This window comes from Lacerta agilis, chromosome 13 (genome assembly GCF_009819535.1).
Source record: "Lacerta agilis isolate rLacAgi1 chromosome 13, rLacAgi1.pri, whole genome shotgun sequence".
NCBI classification, from domain to species: domain Eukaryota; kingdom Metazoa; phylum Chordata; class Lepidosauria; order Squamata; family Lacertidae; genus Lacerta; species Lacerta agilis.
In genome coordinates this window covers 41,741,569-41,758,785 of record NC_046324.1, presented here as the reverse complement: position 1 = coordinate 41,758,785, position 17,217 = coordinate 41,741,569, and the positions used below count along the sequence as shown (strand labels likewise).

The following is a 17,217-nucleotide window of genomic DNA, read 5'->3' as shown; positions in this document are numbered from 1 at the left end:
AGTTTATGCATTACACACATACATTTGTGTCTCAGCATCATCATACCTAAAAAGCTACTTCTGGGAATACAGGGGTGCAAGTACTCTGTCTGCACCTTGATTAGGCTCTGCCCCTCTATGAACCAACAGCCTCCAAATCCCGCAAACTGGTTTAACACGTGAAGTGTGTCAGGAATGCTGTGAACCAGGAGTCAGCTGGTTTGCCCTTAATTCACATGTGAAATGCACACATGTCATGGGTAGTATTACAAGTTCTAACACAATGCTTGACACGTGCCGCATCTTTGGATATACTTGACAGAACTTGTCACAAGTTACCACTAGTTAAATTTATTTGACCAGCACATTATCTTAAGCAACTGCCTTACTCCAAACACTGCTTCTTAGATGTCCAGCCTTCTATGTGCCCCAAGTTTGTGATGTTATCAGTGCTACACATATTCCAGAGGACACATATCCCCTTTCTAAATGTAGGTTAAGATCCGCCAGCTCAGAGCTTGGCTTCTGGAAAGGGGACAGGGAGTGTGTGCTTCGCACTCTTAATATTTAATAAAAACCCTAATGTCTATGCCAATGAAGGTTGTAGACTTCAGCATGGAAGCTCAGGGCAGCGAAAGATACATGCACACACATTAATGCTTGTGGACTGCTGGTTCTGATCTAAAACCGAGAGATTTAGTTAGTCCCTGTAGATATAAAAGCTGCTTGCCCTCAATCAAGCAGCCAATGTGATGCTTTCCAGAGCCTATCGGCCTCAGCCAGAATAAACTACAACTATTACAAACCCTGATGGTTGGCTAACAACTTCTGGAAAGTACCTTGTTGGTTAGCCCTGCTCTGAATGGTTACTCCAGTACCAGGAGCAAAACTGGACATGAACTACAGCTGGAAATTATGCCACAACTATGAACAGAAGGCCTCCAGTACCTGCTGGGATGCTTCTGTTTGTATTTAAGGTCAAATACATGAATGCTCCCATTCGCAAAAAAGACCATTCGCTTAGGTAACTACTTGTGCACCAAAGTAATTTTTAAATGTTTTCACAAGAGTCCAAACAACTACTTGCTTATACCCAAAGGGGCTGCACATACCTAGTCTTAATGAACATTGAAATCAGAGTTCACCTGCACAATCTAAAATTCCTTCTAAAAGATTCAAAAGCTATTTGTGTGTTGCTGCTGTTTTAAGAAATAGTTATTAACCTCCCACCGGGCACCCAAAAACCAAACTCCCTATATTTTGTGGATCAAAATCTGGATGCCACAAGTTCCCCAATCCTTGATGTGACAAGAGTACTGTATATTTTCATAGTACTTTTTCTATGTAGTTGTCATCAGTAGTTAAATTTACATCCTGTCTTCCTTCCAAAGTTCACAGCAGCATATGATTCTACCCCACTCCCATTTCTCTTTACAACAATTCTGTGAGGTAGGTTACACCAAGAGATAGCTATTGTTTCAGAGTCACCTGGTGAGCTTTCTGGCTATAGGGAGAGTTGATTTTACATCAGGGTCCTATTTTAACACTATTTTCCCAACTTAGTGCCTCTCAGATCAGATGTTTTACACCACTTGCCCATCCCCACTTAGCCTCCAGCTGGTCTGATTTAAATTGTCAGCCACACTTTTTAGAGCCCTGCCCTGTGCAAAATAACTAAAGCTGAAACCCTGAGAACAGCTGACTACCAAAGTTGCCTATAAAACTCTGTGTATGTGATACAGATGGCAATGCCAAAAATTAATTGATCACATAACTTCTGACTTTAGGAAGCAAAATAGCTGGCATGTAACATTTATGTTGGGATAAGGAAGGGAGAGATAGTTTTCCATCCTCCCTTTACCAGTCAGCCAAAAACAGTCATACACTGAATCTTACAGAACTGAAGAATGGAATAGGCCAGCTTGAATTCTCAAGTCATGTTTTGTTATAGCCATTGACTCTCTTTCCCTTTATTGTTCGGGTCAGTTGTTTTGGCACATTCCCTGTCTGTTGTGGTTGCAAAAAGCTTTTAAAAGAGTCCAGTAAGTAGCCAAATACCTCCACAAATAGAGAAGCAAATAAATGGTATCTTAGAGTAGCAAACTTTGTAGATTGAGGGAAAGTTAAGCACGTTGCATCTAAAGTCCCGCTCATGTTATGTGTGTTTACTTAGAGGTGCTCAGCACAGCGTTCCACTTCTTATAGGTATGCTATTTTCAAAGATGAAACTTAATAAAAAAACGACTTCTAGTGTGTGTCCCGCCCAACTTGTAAACAAATTGTCAGAGATTTTGATTTAAGTTTTGATTAAAAAATAAACATAGGTTTGAGCTAAAAAAAAAAAAGAGAGCCCCCATCTTAAAAACTGCATTTGTTCCATAGTTTGTATATGTAGCAGGCAAGGTATTTAACTGAGCAACTTTTATAGGCAAAACAACATGCAGTCTTCATAACTGTTCATCAGAATCATGGCATGAAGAGTTCTGTGTAAAGCTCAGAAGCACCTATAATGCTGAATGTGCAAGAATGGATCCAATTATATACAAATGCATTTTCTACCTTGCACTTTTAAAAAATAGTGGTTTACCCTGCATTATCAACAATTGGACAGTGTTCTCGAAGCTACCAACATGAGTCTGGCCAAACTGCAGGAGGCAGTGGAAGACAGGAGTGCCTGGCATGCTCTGGTCCATGGGGTCACGAAGAGTCGGACACGACGAAACAACATCAACAATCTGGGATGAAATGTAAATACAAGATGATCTAGAAGCAGAGAGAGGGTAGACATATCTGCTAAGTACTTAAGATCACCTTGTGGCTCGATAACCCTCATTTTTTTACCATGCCAAACACTTGCCAAAATTGTTAATGACTGAATCTCTTGGGCCCTGTGTGTTCAACTCCCTGACCCACAATAGCCTCTCAGGCTGTGCTCCCAACCTCACTTAAATACTTGTATGCACACACAAGAATGTATCTATGTTCATCTGAAAATGGTGGAGGAATGTCAATCTACATTCGTTTTCTGTAAAATTCCCTTAGCCACTGCCTAACACATGGGCTTGAAGCTACCTGGTTATTCTGTAATAAGCAAAAAGGTAAAAGGTAAATATATCCATGTGCTTTTTATATGTAGTGTTGGAAGTGTTATTCTTTATACAGTAATGAGCCGTATTTTATTATGTTTGTACCAACCTGTCTTTAGAGAAAACATCTGAGGGTCATGCTCCTGAAAAAGGGACAACACAGCAAAGGAATAGCCAGGATTTCTAATTGTAGTTATTTATCACTGAAATAATTTGTATCAATCAGTCCTATTCAATAGAATCTTGCTAAAAGGAAGACAGTATAATATTGTGCTTTGGCATATTGCAAACCATGTTAAGGATATTACACTTCTCTGAACATTCAGAAGATCAATATTTATTCTTACTGTATTCTAAGACATTTATCTTACCCAGCAGAAACAAAGACTATTGCTTTACATAGTATTCTATCATATGTTAAGGCAATCCTTAAAATGGCTTGTCTATTTAAAAATCGGCTAAGCGTATTCATGTATCTACACAGTACAAGCAAACTTAAATAATAATTGGAACTTACCCATAGGACTATCAATACAACTTGCACAGAGCAATAAATGATCAATTATGCTGGTAATTACATTTTACTCAAACCTCTTCCCTGTTTTGACAATTCTGTCTTCCTAAACAAGGCACACTGCAATAAGGAGAGATTTTTCAAGCCTCTTAACCCATCAATAATTAGCAGGTATAGGAAGCAAAAATATTTTTTAAAAGTCAGCATTCCAGTGCTACTGTACACATTAATTACATTTAAATAATGTTTAAAAACAACAACTTCAGATAGCATTTGAAAATCATATTGCTGAAGACAGTGTTTAACAGGGAAGGGTAAAAAAAGGGTTACTGTTGTTCATCGAAGTATTGGCGCGGATCGGTCATTTGTTACTGTTGGTCGGAGTTTCACGGTAGCAAACGGATTTTCTCCACTGTAATAAAAAAATCCACAAGAATTTTAACTACAATATTTGGAACCATACAAAATATGCAGTTAGGAAGCTTATAATTTTGACAAAATTGGGGAGGTGGGGGCAGGCATTTAGAAGAGACATGTTGCAGCTTTTAAAAACTAACAGCAGAAGTTGAAACTCCTGGGTTTGGCTGTGGATTATTGCTGTCTAATACCCAATCCCCCTGTCTTTTCCACTTGGACCTGCTGCTGGGAAGAAGAGACGGCAGCTGGGGGCCACACATTCAGTTGTGACCCAGCAAAGGAGAAGCCCTGTCCCTCTCTACTTTTCGTCAGCTAGAAAGGATAGCTCAGCCAGCATAACATAAGACACATAATCTCGGGATTGTGGGTTCCAGCCCCACACTGGGCAAAAGGTTCCTGCGTTGCAGGCGGTTGGACTAAATGACCCTTGTGGCCCCTTCCAGCTCTGCAATTATAGGATTCTAAGGTTCTCCAGGTCACTGTTTTCTTGCAAGGTGGTGGTAGTTATTGGGGGTAGTGGAATAGAATGCCAGAGGCAAAGTGATCATTTTATTTGGAGAAGCCTGGGAAGGAAGCGAACAACACAGTTCACTGATGCCTTAATAATTTTATGTAAACCACTTTATGAGGTTTGCCTGAAAGGCAGTATAAACATGCTGAAAGTATATAGTAACACTTTATAGTGGAACTCAACAAGGTACTTATCAAGGAGGAATGATCTAAGGGCCAACTTTCATTCTCCCATAAATGTATACTCCAGTCTAGCCGCACAGGAGGTGATAAACCACTTGAGTATTTGTGTTTATTATATCAAATGCCACCTCCTCCAAGGAGCTAAGGGAGCATAAGGCAATGGGCTTGGTTCTGTCCTTCTCTCCCGCTTACAACAAGTAAGCTCTGTGGGGTAGGTTAGGTTGAGAGGGAATGACTCCCAAGATAATGCAGGAAGCTTCATGAGCCAACAGGGATTTGAACATGGCGCTCCTTGACCACGGTTTAACATGCTAAATACACCACCACACTGGCTCCATGGTACCAGCATCATTGCATGTATGGTTTCAGGGATCTGGTTAGCCACGCTGGCACTGCTGACCTTGAGCCACAGCCTGGTGCTTTGTTCTCAGAACAACTTTCTAGCTGGCTTAACAGAGTTTCTTAAAAAATAAAATAGGATGACCCAGTTAAACTTTTAAAAATCATTACTGGCTACGCACTTCTCTTTCATAACTGCTTGTCTGAAGTACTTTGAGATTGTAGGAGGCTACTTAATTATAATTTGTTTTAGCTTAAAATGGAACTGATAACAGGTCAGCAGGGAGGGCTCATTTACATAGAACAAGAAAGCAAGTTCCCCGCACTGTTCTGCATAACTGCTTTCACTGCTGCTTATTTAATCCTACCCTGTTTTCAGCCCCCACTCTACTTTCAGCGTAAAACACTACCCAGGAAAAATATGAGCAGACACCATGGGAGTCAGATCTAGGACTACATTTGCCCGTGCTATAGGACTGAGGTTTGCTGCTGAATCAATTCACCTGCCATTTTTTGCTCTTCCAGAAGCAATACGGCAACGTAGATAATTTCAACCCATTTCCTGAAAAGCCAATAGGGTAATCTGAATCATTCGCAAGAGTCGGGGGGGGGGGAGCCATCCCCAAGCCATCCAATTACCCCCTTTCAAGACTTATACATTGGTTCATGCTCTTAATATTTTTGTTAATTATGTTTAAAAAGATAAAACTCCTACCTTAAGAAAGGTGGTTTTATAATGCCATTCATGTCAGGTTTCTGAAAATGGAAAGAAAGTCATAATATGAAGTACTTAATACCGGCAATTATATGATATTCAGGTAATAGGATAGGTTTGTGAGTATTATTTACTACTTCCTCCTGTTGCTGCCATTTCAATGTGACTGTTAGCAGTAGATCAAGGCTTTCAAGAAAGCTGCATTGACACTGGTGCCAAAGCGGATGGCAGAAACACATTCGCAGTAACTATTTCACTGGGCTTTCATCTGGACCTTTCAACCATGGCCATTGTGGTTAAAACCACAGTTTCACTGGGGAAGATTTGCTTATTAGCTGCTGAAGCCAAACAACATAAAATAAGACCAGCACCTTAACAAGCAGCACAGTTGTCAGAAGCCAAGTGTTCTGTAGATTCCGTGGGGCAGAGCTGTATGACCTGTAACCAGTTGAAAGCAGCCCACAAGCAGGGCCGTCTTTACCCGGGGGTGCAAGGGGTAGCCAGGTGCTGAATTCTGTGGGACGCCAAATGTATACCTAATGTGTAGCAGTCCCTCTCGATCGGCGGCAGTGAAAAGCAATGGAGCGAAAGTCCCCACCCCCACCCCCATTGCTCTGTTACTCCCTAGCATCAAATATTCCTGACAAGTCAGGAAATAAAAGCAGTTTTTTCCGCTGCGTCGTTGTTATAGGTGAGCAATTCCCTCCAACTCTGAGTTTGCCCCCCCCAAAAAAGGTCAACAACTTTGTCCTCCCTGCTCCCCAAAAAAAGTTAATTTGGGGGCGGCTAAACTAAATTTGGGGGTGCTGGGTGGATCTTTGCACCCTGGCGGGGCATATGCTAAAGGTGGCCCTGCCCACAAGACATGCATTGTGTCCAGCCAACTGCTTGACAACCGCCATCCTAATTTCTAAAAACTCAGGCAAGCAGCAAAAACATTTATCAAGTTTACCAAGTCCTCTGGGAGGATGTGTGGCCACACATTGTTGTGCAGGCTTGCCTTAGGGTGCCTGGAATGACATATTGTGTGAGGTGTGTCTGTTTTCCTCTTTGTTACCTTTCAGGAGGAAATTTTAAAACATTCCTGTTTACCTAGGTGTTAGGTGGCTGAAAGCTGTTGGAATTGTTGCTGTGAAAGCAGGTGATAGTTTTCAGATGTTTTAAATACGTTGTTGATTTGTTTTTAATTGTATTGTTTTTAACACTGATATGTTCCTCCCACGGGAGGAAGGGCAGGATATAAATTTAATAAATAAATATTAGCGCAAAAGCTTCTTAACAGTTGGTGGAGCCTCTTAATCTCAGGATTGTGGGTTTGAGCCCCACGTTGGGCGAAAGATTCCTGCATTGCAAGGGGTTGGACTGGATGACCCACGTGGTCCCTTCTAAGTCTACGATTCCATGAAAGACATTAAATGTGTGTCTGTGAGGGGGTAAGCTTGTGTGTCAATATTTTTGACATTGTTTTAGGTGCCAAATTGCATCAGCCCTTTCTTTTCCCACAGTGGCATATGCTTTGATCTGCCTATGGCATTGTATAAGCAAGCACTTCACAATGTAGATTTCAGATTCATGTATTTGTTAAGATCTTTTTATGCTTTATTTCTCTTCAGAGTTTAGGCTGGATCCCTTTTGCCACTTTTTCTCAAGGACAAAAGATGCAGCGTAACAGTACTGCACACAGAGATGGAAGGGATCCTTGTGAGCTTATACTCTGAGTAATCACAAGTGACAACCATTCCCTTGTACAAGAAGAAAGTGCTCCTTTTTATACCTGGGAAGAAGATTCCTTCCAAAAGCAGCCCCTTCTATGTTATGAAGTGCTACTCTGGAGAGGATCCCAAACTTAGGGCACACACCTTAAAAGGGTGGGCTAGAAGAAATCCATTAAATAAATTGTTTAAATTGGAGAAGGGAGTTTAAAAGCCTTTATTTATAAACAGGCTAGTTATAATTTATATAAAGAGAAATAAATAGTTAAATATGAATCAGCTATCATAGCATTCTACCCAATTATGAGCTCCTTATATTAAGAAAACATGAATTTTTTTTACTTCAACTTGCCAATTTCATACTTCCATTTTTGTATTTGCCTAAGGTGCAACAACCCACAGCACCCAGAAGGTGGCACTGCAGTTCTCTCACAAGGCTACAAATGTAGTCAGTTTCACAGCAAGGACAATGGAAGAGGAATCCTGCAATTTCAGCAGATTGTATCATCTTCTCACACAAACATATGCTAATATTTCATTTTATTATTACATATGGTACACAAAGAGAGAGAACAAATTAACTCTATAAATCAATGCAAAAAAAGAGAGACGTCAATATGTTTCACTGCAAACAATCCCATTATTTCTGAGTGTTAAAACACGTGAGAGAAATGAGCAGCCTAAAAACGACATATTTAATGAAACATGAATTACTGCCAGCACTCACTTGACTATGTTCATATACATCACATGGCTTATCTGTAACTCACCCTGAGTCCCCAAAGGGCGGAAAGGCGGGGAAGCAGCTGAACAGAGTGGCAAGGCCACGGTCCACCTGCAGCCCTTTCATGAACAGCAGCTTACAACTGAAGGTGTGGCATGTGGATCAGGCCCAAACTGGGCCCACGGATGTCACATGACAGTAGTAGGGCCAGCTCATACAGGCTCGTTTTAATTGAACTCTTGCGTTGTTTGATTGTAGTTTTAATGAATGCTGTTCTATTGTTTTAGTTCAGTGTTCCTTTAATTTAATGGATACTGTTTTATTAATCAGCTGATATAATTTTAAAAACGAAAGGAACTGCCAGACCACCTTTCCCCCTGCCAGTACTCTATTCGCACAATAGCATTTGGTTCCATATTCAAGTTACACAGCTTAGAACGGCCTGTTAATTTTTCTATGTCCTCATAAAATGCCTTTCCAAAGATGAGTCCCTCCAGAATTTGCTGGGGTACTGGTAAATTAATGGCAAGAAATACAGTCCAATGATGCTCAATTCATACAGTAATTTAGCTGGGCTCTAGCCACCTCTTTGCTTGTCAAATCACAAAGAACTCCCTGTACTGCTTGCTTAGCAACTTTCTGCAGTCTAATAAATCTGTAAAACTCTTGCTTTCATAATTGCTGTTAAAGGACTATTTGTTGATCAAATTGGTCTCACCAGCTGACCGCAGACTTAAGTGAGTCAATATATAATTCTGACACTGTTGATGGTTAAGACTTTTTCTTTTATCCAAAAGAAGCTAAGACTGCAAAGCACGACAAAATATGGGCCAGCTGAGACTTAACAGTATCCCATAGTTTAGTGTTAGGAGAATGAGCTGCAGTGAACCTCAGACACCGCCCCCCTTCCAACATGGCCACAAGGAGGAGTTTGGAAGTGCTTGCTTCTGTTTTACATTAACTGCAGCTTGCTGTATCATCCAAATCTGGAAAAAAAGTGTGATTAATCTTAATGGTGGCTAATTGAAATAAACTAGCTTCGTGAACTTTGGTTCAAAAATGTATTGTTTCAACTAAGCACAATTAAGAATGGTGATGGTTTAGGGTTCATGCCAAACTGTGGTTTAACTAAGACAGAAGCTTTGATTTTGCTGCTGTACCAGAAGAGAGGAAAGAGTGTGTGTGGAACATACATGCCTTAGATGCAGTGAGGCTTATTCTTGTAATACTAAAGCATAGTATAAGTGAACATTTAACTGTTCTTCTGCCATGTGAAAACTCTTGCTGACTGGGTAAGAATAGGAATCACATTATTGTCTCACTGTTGCCAAATGTGTTTTTTTGTGACCCTTCAAGCACCTTATAACTCAAATTTATCTTTTTTTTAAATTAAGAAAATAGTCTATTGAAACTCCTTGTTATAAGAATTTACGAGGGGGGGCGATGCCAGGGCATGTCTAGTTTTACCATTTTAGCCATGAACAGAGAGGGGTAACTGGACTGGAGATGAGGCCCAATTCACCAGTTCCCAGAATCCTCCTCTTCGACGCCATGATCCACTGGCACAGCTTTCAAACATCTTCCTTTTCATTCCATTTGCAAATCACCCCTCAGGAATTTTATCACCTATCACCCCTCAGATCACCTATCACCTCTCAGGAAGGAAATTCTCCTTTCAATTGGTCACAACGATTCACAACTTCCACAGCCCAGCAGGGCTGTCAATCTACTCCTTTGATGAGCTAGCAGCTATTGTCTCGCATAAGAGGGGGGGGAGAAAACTCATCTCAAAATGACAGCTGTCAGACTCAAAAACCATAATATTATTGTAAATATCCCTTGCCCTGCTGAGTGATACTGGAGTTATATTTTGTTCTCTTAATTGCTTTATTGATACACTGATGCTCTCTATTTGAAACAATGTATAACGCTACAAAATTTCCCCTTCCGAGTGTAACCAATGTTTATGTCAGACCTCCCTTTCTGAATCTTTTCTATTTAGCTGATACTGTAACCTTAATGCTATAACCCCAATACGTTAGAATTGTTTTGCTATATTTGACAGATGTTTTAAGAGTGTAATTTTTATAACCATGTTAGATTTCTCTTCTGTAATAAGGGAATTATATTGTTTGAAACCTACCACTCCCATACCACGGTGACACCTAGTGTGTCTGCTTAGATAGGACACAATTACACATGGACAGTAATGTTATTCATTAATGAAGAAACAGCTCCAGAAAAGAAGATAAGGGGAAGAACATTTGACACCCCTCCACATGAAAAGGACACCCATTATTTCCATGAACTATCCAATTTCCGTGTAAGACCCTTGTTTTTCACGCCTTCCAGCCACCATTGGATTGTATGGGAATAGGAGGGTATAAATATTAAGGGTTCCCATTCATCGGGGCCCTTTCCTTTTTCTTAGAAGGCAGGGACCCTACAGCTGTAGTTTTTTTCCCCTGTGTCTCAATAAAGGATCAGTATTGTTTTGCCTGATCAACTTGTTGGTCTCTGTCATTTTCCCGACCGGAGCTTTGAACCTAGAATCAACTATTGAGTCTCCGTATTGCCACAGACTTCCATATGAAGCAGTGGCATTTCAGGTAATTCTTATAACATCCTACAGGCACCCCAGTTAGATACCGTGATGCCAAAAGGTCTTTTTGTGGCCATCCAAACCCCTCACCCACCCATATGTCATTAAAAAATGTATTCTTATTACTGACCATTCCTGTGGGTTCCCTGCTGTGATTCTGTAATGTGAAAGAGCTAATATGACCCTGCCAAAAAAACCCAAAATAAAACAAAACAATCTTTTTAAAAAATTAGTAACACCCACATTTACAGTTTGCCCCCTGGAGGGTTGACCACGGGAGAATGTGATCCAAAAAAGGTGAACGGCCACTATCTTATACTGTATCAGAGACTAAGCCAATGTTAAGTACTTTAGCTGCACTGACTGGGATGAAAAAAGTCAGCCTCTTTTTCCTCCTGGGTTAAACAAAACAGTAAGCACAGTCCACAAGGATGTTCTCTTCAACAAGCTTTCTGGAGTAAATGGGGTATCAGTAAGAGCACTGCTCTGGATCTGCACGGCTCTCATTGCTTCCAATGGGATGTGCTCTGGAGAATGTCCTTTCACATTATTCCCAACAACTGGAATGAAACAACTCAAGGTGTTTGTATTTCTCCCCGCAAGTGTGACACTCTGTATACAAAAACTGATCACCCAGTTTTGAGAACTATGAAAGTCTGGAATTTGATGATCCAGAATAACTTCCTTCAGCATGGAAAGTCTCCCTTTTAACAAAGCCTTTAGAGATTTGCTGATGTTTTCGGGGTACTTATTTGAACTGTTTCTAGTCTCAAGTCGTTATGCTTGTAACTGGAATGCAGCTACGTTTGATGTCTTCTGCATTTTCTGATATTTTCTGTGTATTTATGATTTGGTAGCAAACCCAAATCATTAGGGATGTGGGTGGCGCTGTGGGTTAAACCACAGAGCCCTAGGGCTTGCTGATCAGAAGGTCAGGGGTTCAAATCCCTGTGACGGGGTGAGCTCCCATTGCTCAGTCCCATCTCCTACGTCGAAGTGCAAGTAGATAAATAGGTACTGCTCCAGCGGGAAGGTAAACGGCGTTTCTGTGCGCTGCTCTGGTTCACCAGAAGCGGCTTATTCATGCTGACAACCTAGCACTTTGGGGGGGGGGGTGCAGGGAAAGCAGCATGTAAGAGTGAGAGAAAAGCATTATATCATTATCAGGTTTTTGGATGCTGTAAGCCAGAAGGAATGGTGAAGAAGGGCCTGCTCAGTGGCAGTACCCCATTTGTGGAACTCTTCTTTGCGGATATTCACTTCTCCTTCACATTGCCATCTTTCAGGTGACAACTGAAAACATATTGGTTCCCTCATGCCTTTGGTGCATACTGGAGCGCAGTTAAAAAAAAAAGCTGCCTGCTACATTTTGCTTTAGTTGCTGCTTTTGGTTTTAATCATTGTATTGATTTACTCTGTATGGTTATTCTTAGCTATCCTGGGCTCCTTCACGAGGAAAGGAGGGATACAAAAATGAAATTAATAATAGGTTGCATCCAACTAAGCTTTACTCAGAGTAAACCCATTTAAATTAATGGATCTAAGTCAGCCATTTACATTAATTTTAGTGGGTCTTCTCTGCGTAGGACTAATGTTGAATATAATCTAATAATGTTTTATAGATGATTAATCTATTTTGAAAAGTGACTTGAAAATGCCTGTCTATGCATTTGCCTTTAAATACCTTCCACATTTTTGATTGCACACTTCTGTCACTAATTTTAAAAAGCTACATATTGACAAGAGTACTCAGACTATGTTGCAGATTCCAATTTTATACCAGGATTTTAGTGGCATGCGATTTGATCAATAAGAATGTAGGATGCATTCACTTGATCTCTTACCCAGTTCAAACACCTGACACCTGAAATGCTAATTAAAGTTACTGTAGCTATTAAATATTTAATTCTGTCCTACTGGTTCTCCATTTAATTCAGGTACAGTAACTAGCTGAGAACCCTGTCTAGCAATTAATTTGATGGAAAGATGTACATCTGGAATCAAGAGAAAATTTGCTATGGAATTACATACATTTAGGACTTGTAATCTGTTCCATTGTGTGTGCTTTAGCTCTAAACAAACCTGTTATAGGAAAGCACATGAAATCTTTCAAGGAAGATTAAAAATAAATATGCAATATGCATTTCCCCCAAATATTTTTGAAGACTATGTTCCAGAGAAATGCTACTTTCTGGTTGATATTATGGAGTCAAATATATGAAAGAGAGGTGGATATAATCTCATATTTCATGAGGATATTTCCATGTTCATTGAGATTTGCATAAAAGTAAACAATGCTTCAGAAAGCAGCATGCAAATTCACAGGTATACTCACAAGAGCAGTACTTTCTGGTTTGGCTACTGGTGCTTTAAGAGTAGAACTTTTAGAAGATTCTAGCCTTGCTTCTGAAGTTCCTCTTGTTTGTCCAGGTACCAAGTAATCTGGTGGGGGAAGGATAACCGTACCTCTCTCTGCTAAGTTTACTGAGCTGATGCTTCGGATAGGTGCAGGACTAAAGATAAGATAAGATAAGATTTCTTTATTGTCATTGTACAAGTACAACATTGTACAAATGCAACGAAATTGAATGCCATTCCATAAAAAACACATTTTCAGCCACACATGCACATACATACACACCCACCACAACTCTCCAAGGTCATATCATTGGAAGAAAACCAACCATTAAAATTAATAGAAACAATGAACAGGGCAATTCCAGCTCACTGTGAATTTCCTTTTTGCTTCTTGGGGTTAGAGCAGTTGGTTTTTATAGATAGAGCCTTCAGAGATTGTATTTTTCTGAGGGGCAGAAACCCTATCTTCCCATTTGGAATTAGGAATGTGAAGTATAGCTAATCTAGCATCACATAGCCAATTCAAGAAGAATGACAGACAGACGAATGTGTCCAAGGGTCAAAACTACTGCGCACCTGTGCTCCTTAAAACTTTGTTTATGCTCAGAAAACTGCAATGGGTGGAAAGAGATGAGTGTACTATTACAGACTGCCCTGTGCCTTCCAAGAAAGAAGCCTGTGTTTGACAAAATCCACTGTGTCTGTTAATGCTTGCACACACTTACAGATAGATTAAACAGAGCCTACAAGTGGGAAATTACCCATTGGGTCTGACATGCAGTTTATGTTGCCCTGTGTGACAATCTACAGTACTGTGCACCCAGTACAGCAGGTGTAAACTTGTACTGAATGTAGATTGTGTTTGCTTAGCACTATGTGAGTCCTGGTATGGTAGTGTTGGACTAAACTGGGGTGGGCTTAGTTCTAATTCCTGCTCAACTTTACTGAGTAGCTTTGGGCTAATTGCTGTCTCTCAACCTAACTCCACCCACAGGGTTGCTGTGAGTATAAGTCTGAAGCATGGGGGAAGAACCATGTATGTCACCATAAATTCATGGGAGAAAGGATGGGATAAAAATAGAACTGATGTAGCATGGGGTAGTTCCATTAATTTCAATGGGGCTACTTATTTGGGGTTGGTTAGAGTGGTCCAAGTGTGACAAGATGGGACATAAATGAAGGTATAAAAGTAAGCCATGCTGAATGCTTAAGCAAGATCATAGGTGGAATCTACGGTACACACATATAAAAATGCTGTGAAAATACTTCTTTTAAAAATGTTTTGAAAAATACATTGAATTTGACATAGCTCACTGTCGCCATCTAGTGTCACATATGTCACTTTACAACACATTTAAAATGTTTTATTTGCAGCTGTATAGCTGAGTCCATAGTTATATTTAGGGAGACTGCTTTTATCTTTTGTTTTAAAAGCACATCCCTTGAAAGTGTTAAAATGTGTTATATAAATCCAAGGGGAAATAGTATTACCTTGGCACTGGTACACGAATTGCCTCCTCAACGGGTTCTTCCAGAGGCTTTGTGTATGATGATGGGAACCATCCTTTTCTAGAATGGAACGTAATAATAAATTACCACCTTATGGAAGCTCCAGTTCCTATCCTTTAAAGCAACTGCACTGTATGGAATAGCAGTAGACGCTCCAGGATTGCTCCATGCTCCCTCTAGGCTGAGGCAGGATGCAGTTGAGTTCCAGTTGCTTGAGAACAACAGGGGAAGGGAGCTCATGTCCTGATTGTGGGCTTTCTGGAAGCATCTGCTGTGCCACTGTGAGACACAGGATGCTTCCATCATATTCCCAGGGTGGTTTATTTTAAAAAGGTAATGACATTAAAATGTAAATGCGAAAACTTAAATGAAAAGGGCATAAAAAGCAGCATAATGCAGTCAATGGGATTGAAGCTGTAGCTAAAAAGCCCTGGACAATAAAAATGGACCTTGCCTGTTGCCAAAACGGCAATAGTGTAAATGCCAGGCAAACCTGCATGGGGACAGAAATACGCAACTGGGTTCCCACCACCAATTAGGCCTCTCTCTGGTATCTCTTACTGTCTTCATCCCAGATACTCTGAAGACTGACAGTACACCTTCTATTGAAGATCATAAAATAAGGGCAGGTACATACAGAGTCAGGTGGTCCTTCAAATATGCTTGGGGTTCTTAATTCTGATTTTAAAATTACAAAATTGCTCCAGCATCAAAATTTCTCTGTAAGTTCGTGTGGCATTCCTACAGCTGATAGCATCCAGAACGTTAAAGCATCATTAACAATATAACAGGGGTGCGGTGGGGAGCTCCATTGCTTTAAAACTCTCTTCTCATCTTGGAATCAGGAGACATGTGGATTAACTTACGCTTTAGTCACATCATGCTCTCCGTACAGCCAGCCATCCCTTTCTTCAGATATAAGTAGTGTGATGATATCTCCCTGTGCAAAACTAAGTAGAGTCTTGTTATTCTCAGCGGTGTGAGGAAATATTGTTTTAACTTTTGGCCGTTTCATTATATTTAGTCCTGTGGCAACAGACGTTGATCGTGATAAACTGGAATCATCTGCGTGATCTGATTAACAAAAAACAGCAACATAGAACTGGATCAAACAAAAACAAGTTAAAACAGAATTGAATAACAACAACACTTTTCCTATCCTCACTCAAACTTCCAATTAACTATGGGGTTAAGTGCAAGAATTAAGTTAAGTTTTTGTATTTTAACTTTTGTATGTTTTTAAGTATGGTTGTATTTAATTTAATTATTTTATTGTTTTACCTTTCGTAAAATGCTTTGCGGTTTGTTTGTTTTTACAATCAAGTGGTGTATACATTTTATGAAACAAATACATTAACTAAAATAGTCATTTTCACAAGAATATGCCTTTTCAACACACACACACACACACACACACACACTGCTTACCTGTTGAATGATTTAATCTCTCTGAAGGTGCCTTTGGAGCCATTGACGGGTTGTTAAACATGTCAACTAAAGGACTAGTATAGGCTCTCCCTGTGGGTGCAGGGGGTACTCTGGGGGAACTTCTATGAAGTGAATCGTAATTGTTTCCAAGCTATTGACACAAAATGAACATTAAGCATCAGTACAACAAAATAATGTCTTATATCAACAAATTTGTCCACACATGCAAACAGAAGGTTGAAAAACACTGGGTATCAACTCAATGTAGATTCATTGAAATTAATTGACACAACTAATATAGGTCTATGGGTCTATTCTGAACAGAACTCTGTTGGAGACAATCTGTCATTTTTCTTTGAATATTACAGCAGCTGAGTTTAAAAACTTAATAGCATCCAGTATAAGGCATGATAAAAAGCACGTGGAGGGGGGAGATCTAGACCTCTACCATTCCATATGACCCACCAGTTGAAGACCAGAGCTCTAATGCCATTTGCCCCCATCAGCATGAACATAAAGTTCTGAGAATCTGACTTAGTAGCTGCTTTAGAAGTCATAGGTTGTATTCAACACAGCATTCAACTAAATGATTGTTTTGTTGTGCAAGGAGAAATCTCTCTTGCTTCTCCCTCTGCATCCACTAGGGTGGAATCTACACACATATAAAAACCGTTCTGAAAATGCTTTGTTTTTAAGCGTTTTTAAAAAATACATTGAATTTTCCATAAGACTCACCACCGCCATCTAGTGTCACATTGTATATTGCACTTAAAACATTTTATTTGGAGCTGTATAAAGGTAAAGGTAAAGGGACCCCTGACCATCAGGTCCAGTCGTGTCCGACTCTGGGGTTGCGGCGCTCATCTCGCTCTATAGGCCAAGGGAGCCGGTGTTTGTCCGCAGACAGCTTCCGGGTCATGTGGCCAGCATGACAAAGCCGCTTTCTGGCGAACCAGAGCAGCGCACGGAAACGCCGTTTACCTTCCCGCCGGAGCGGTCCCTATTTATCTACTTGCACTTTGATGTGCTTTCAAACTGCTAGGTGGGCAGGAGCTGGGACCGAACAACAGGAGCTCACCCCGTCGCAGGGATTCGAACCGCCGACCTTCTGATCGGCAAGCCCTAGACTCTGTGGTTTAAC

General features: G+C 40.4%; 1 protein-coding gene across 2 annotated transcripts in view; it reads right to left on the bottom strand.

Annotated features, from left to right (window-relative positions):
• Positions 1-3,245: 3,245 nt before the first annotated feature.
• Positions 3,246-17,217, bottom strand: part of BAIAP2L1 (BAR/IMD domain containing adaptor protein 2 like 1) — a 60,944-nt gene continuing 46,972 nt past the window's right edge. For both annotated transcript variants that reach the window (XM_033166479.1, XM_033166481.1), the window contains 6 exons: positions 16,077-16,227; positions 15,515-15,722; positions 14,631-14,708; positions 13,117-13,294; positions 5,744-5,784; positions 3,246-3,991 (listed from right to left, as the gene is read on the bottom strand). In XM_033166479.1, coding sequence (XP_033022370.1) covers positions 3,916-3,991; positions 5,744-5,784; positions 13,117-13,294; positions 14,631-14,708; positions 15,515-15,722; positions 16,077-16,227 — 732 coding nt within the window. In that variant the 3' untranslated portion in view covers positions 3,246-3,915. The remainder of the gene's footprint in view (positions 3,992-5,743; positions 5,785-13,116; positions 13,295-14,630; positions 14,709-15,514; positions 15,723-16,076; positions 16,228-17,217) is intronic.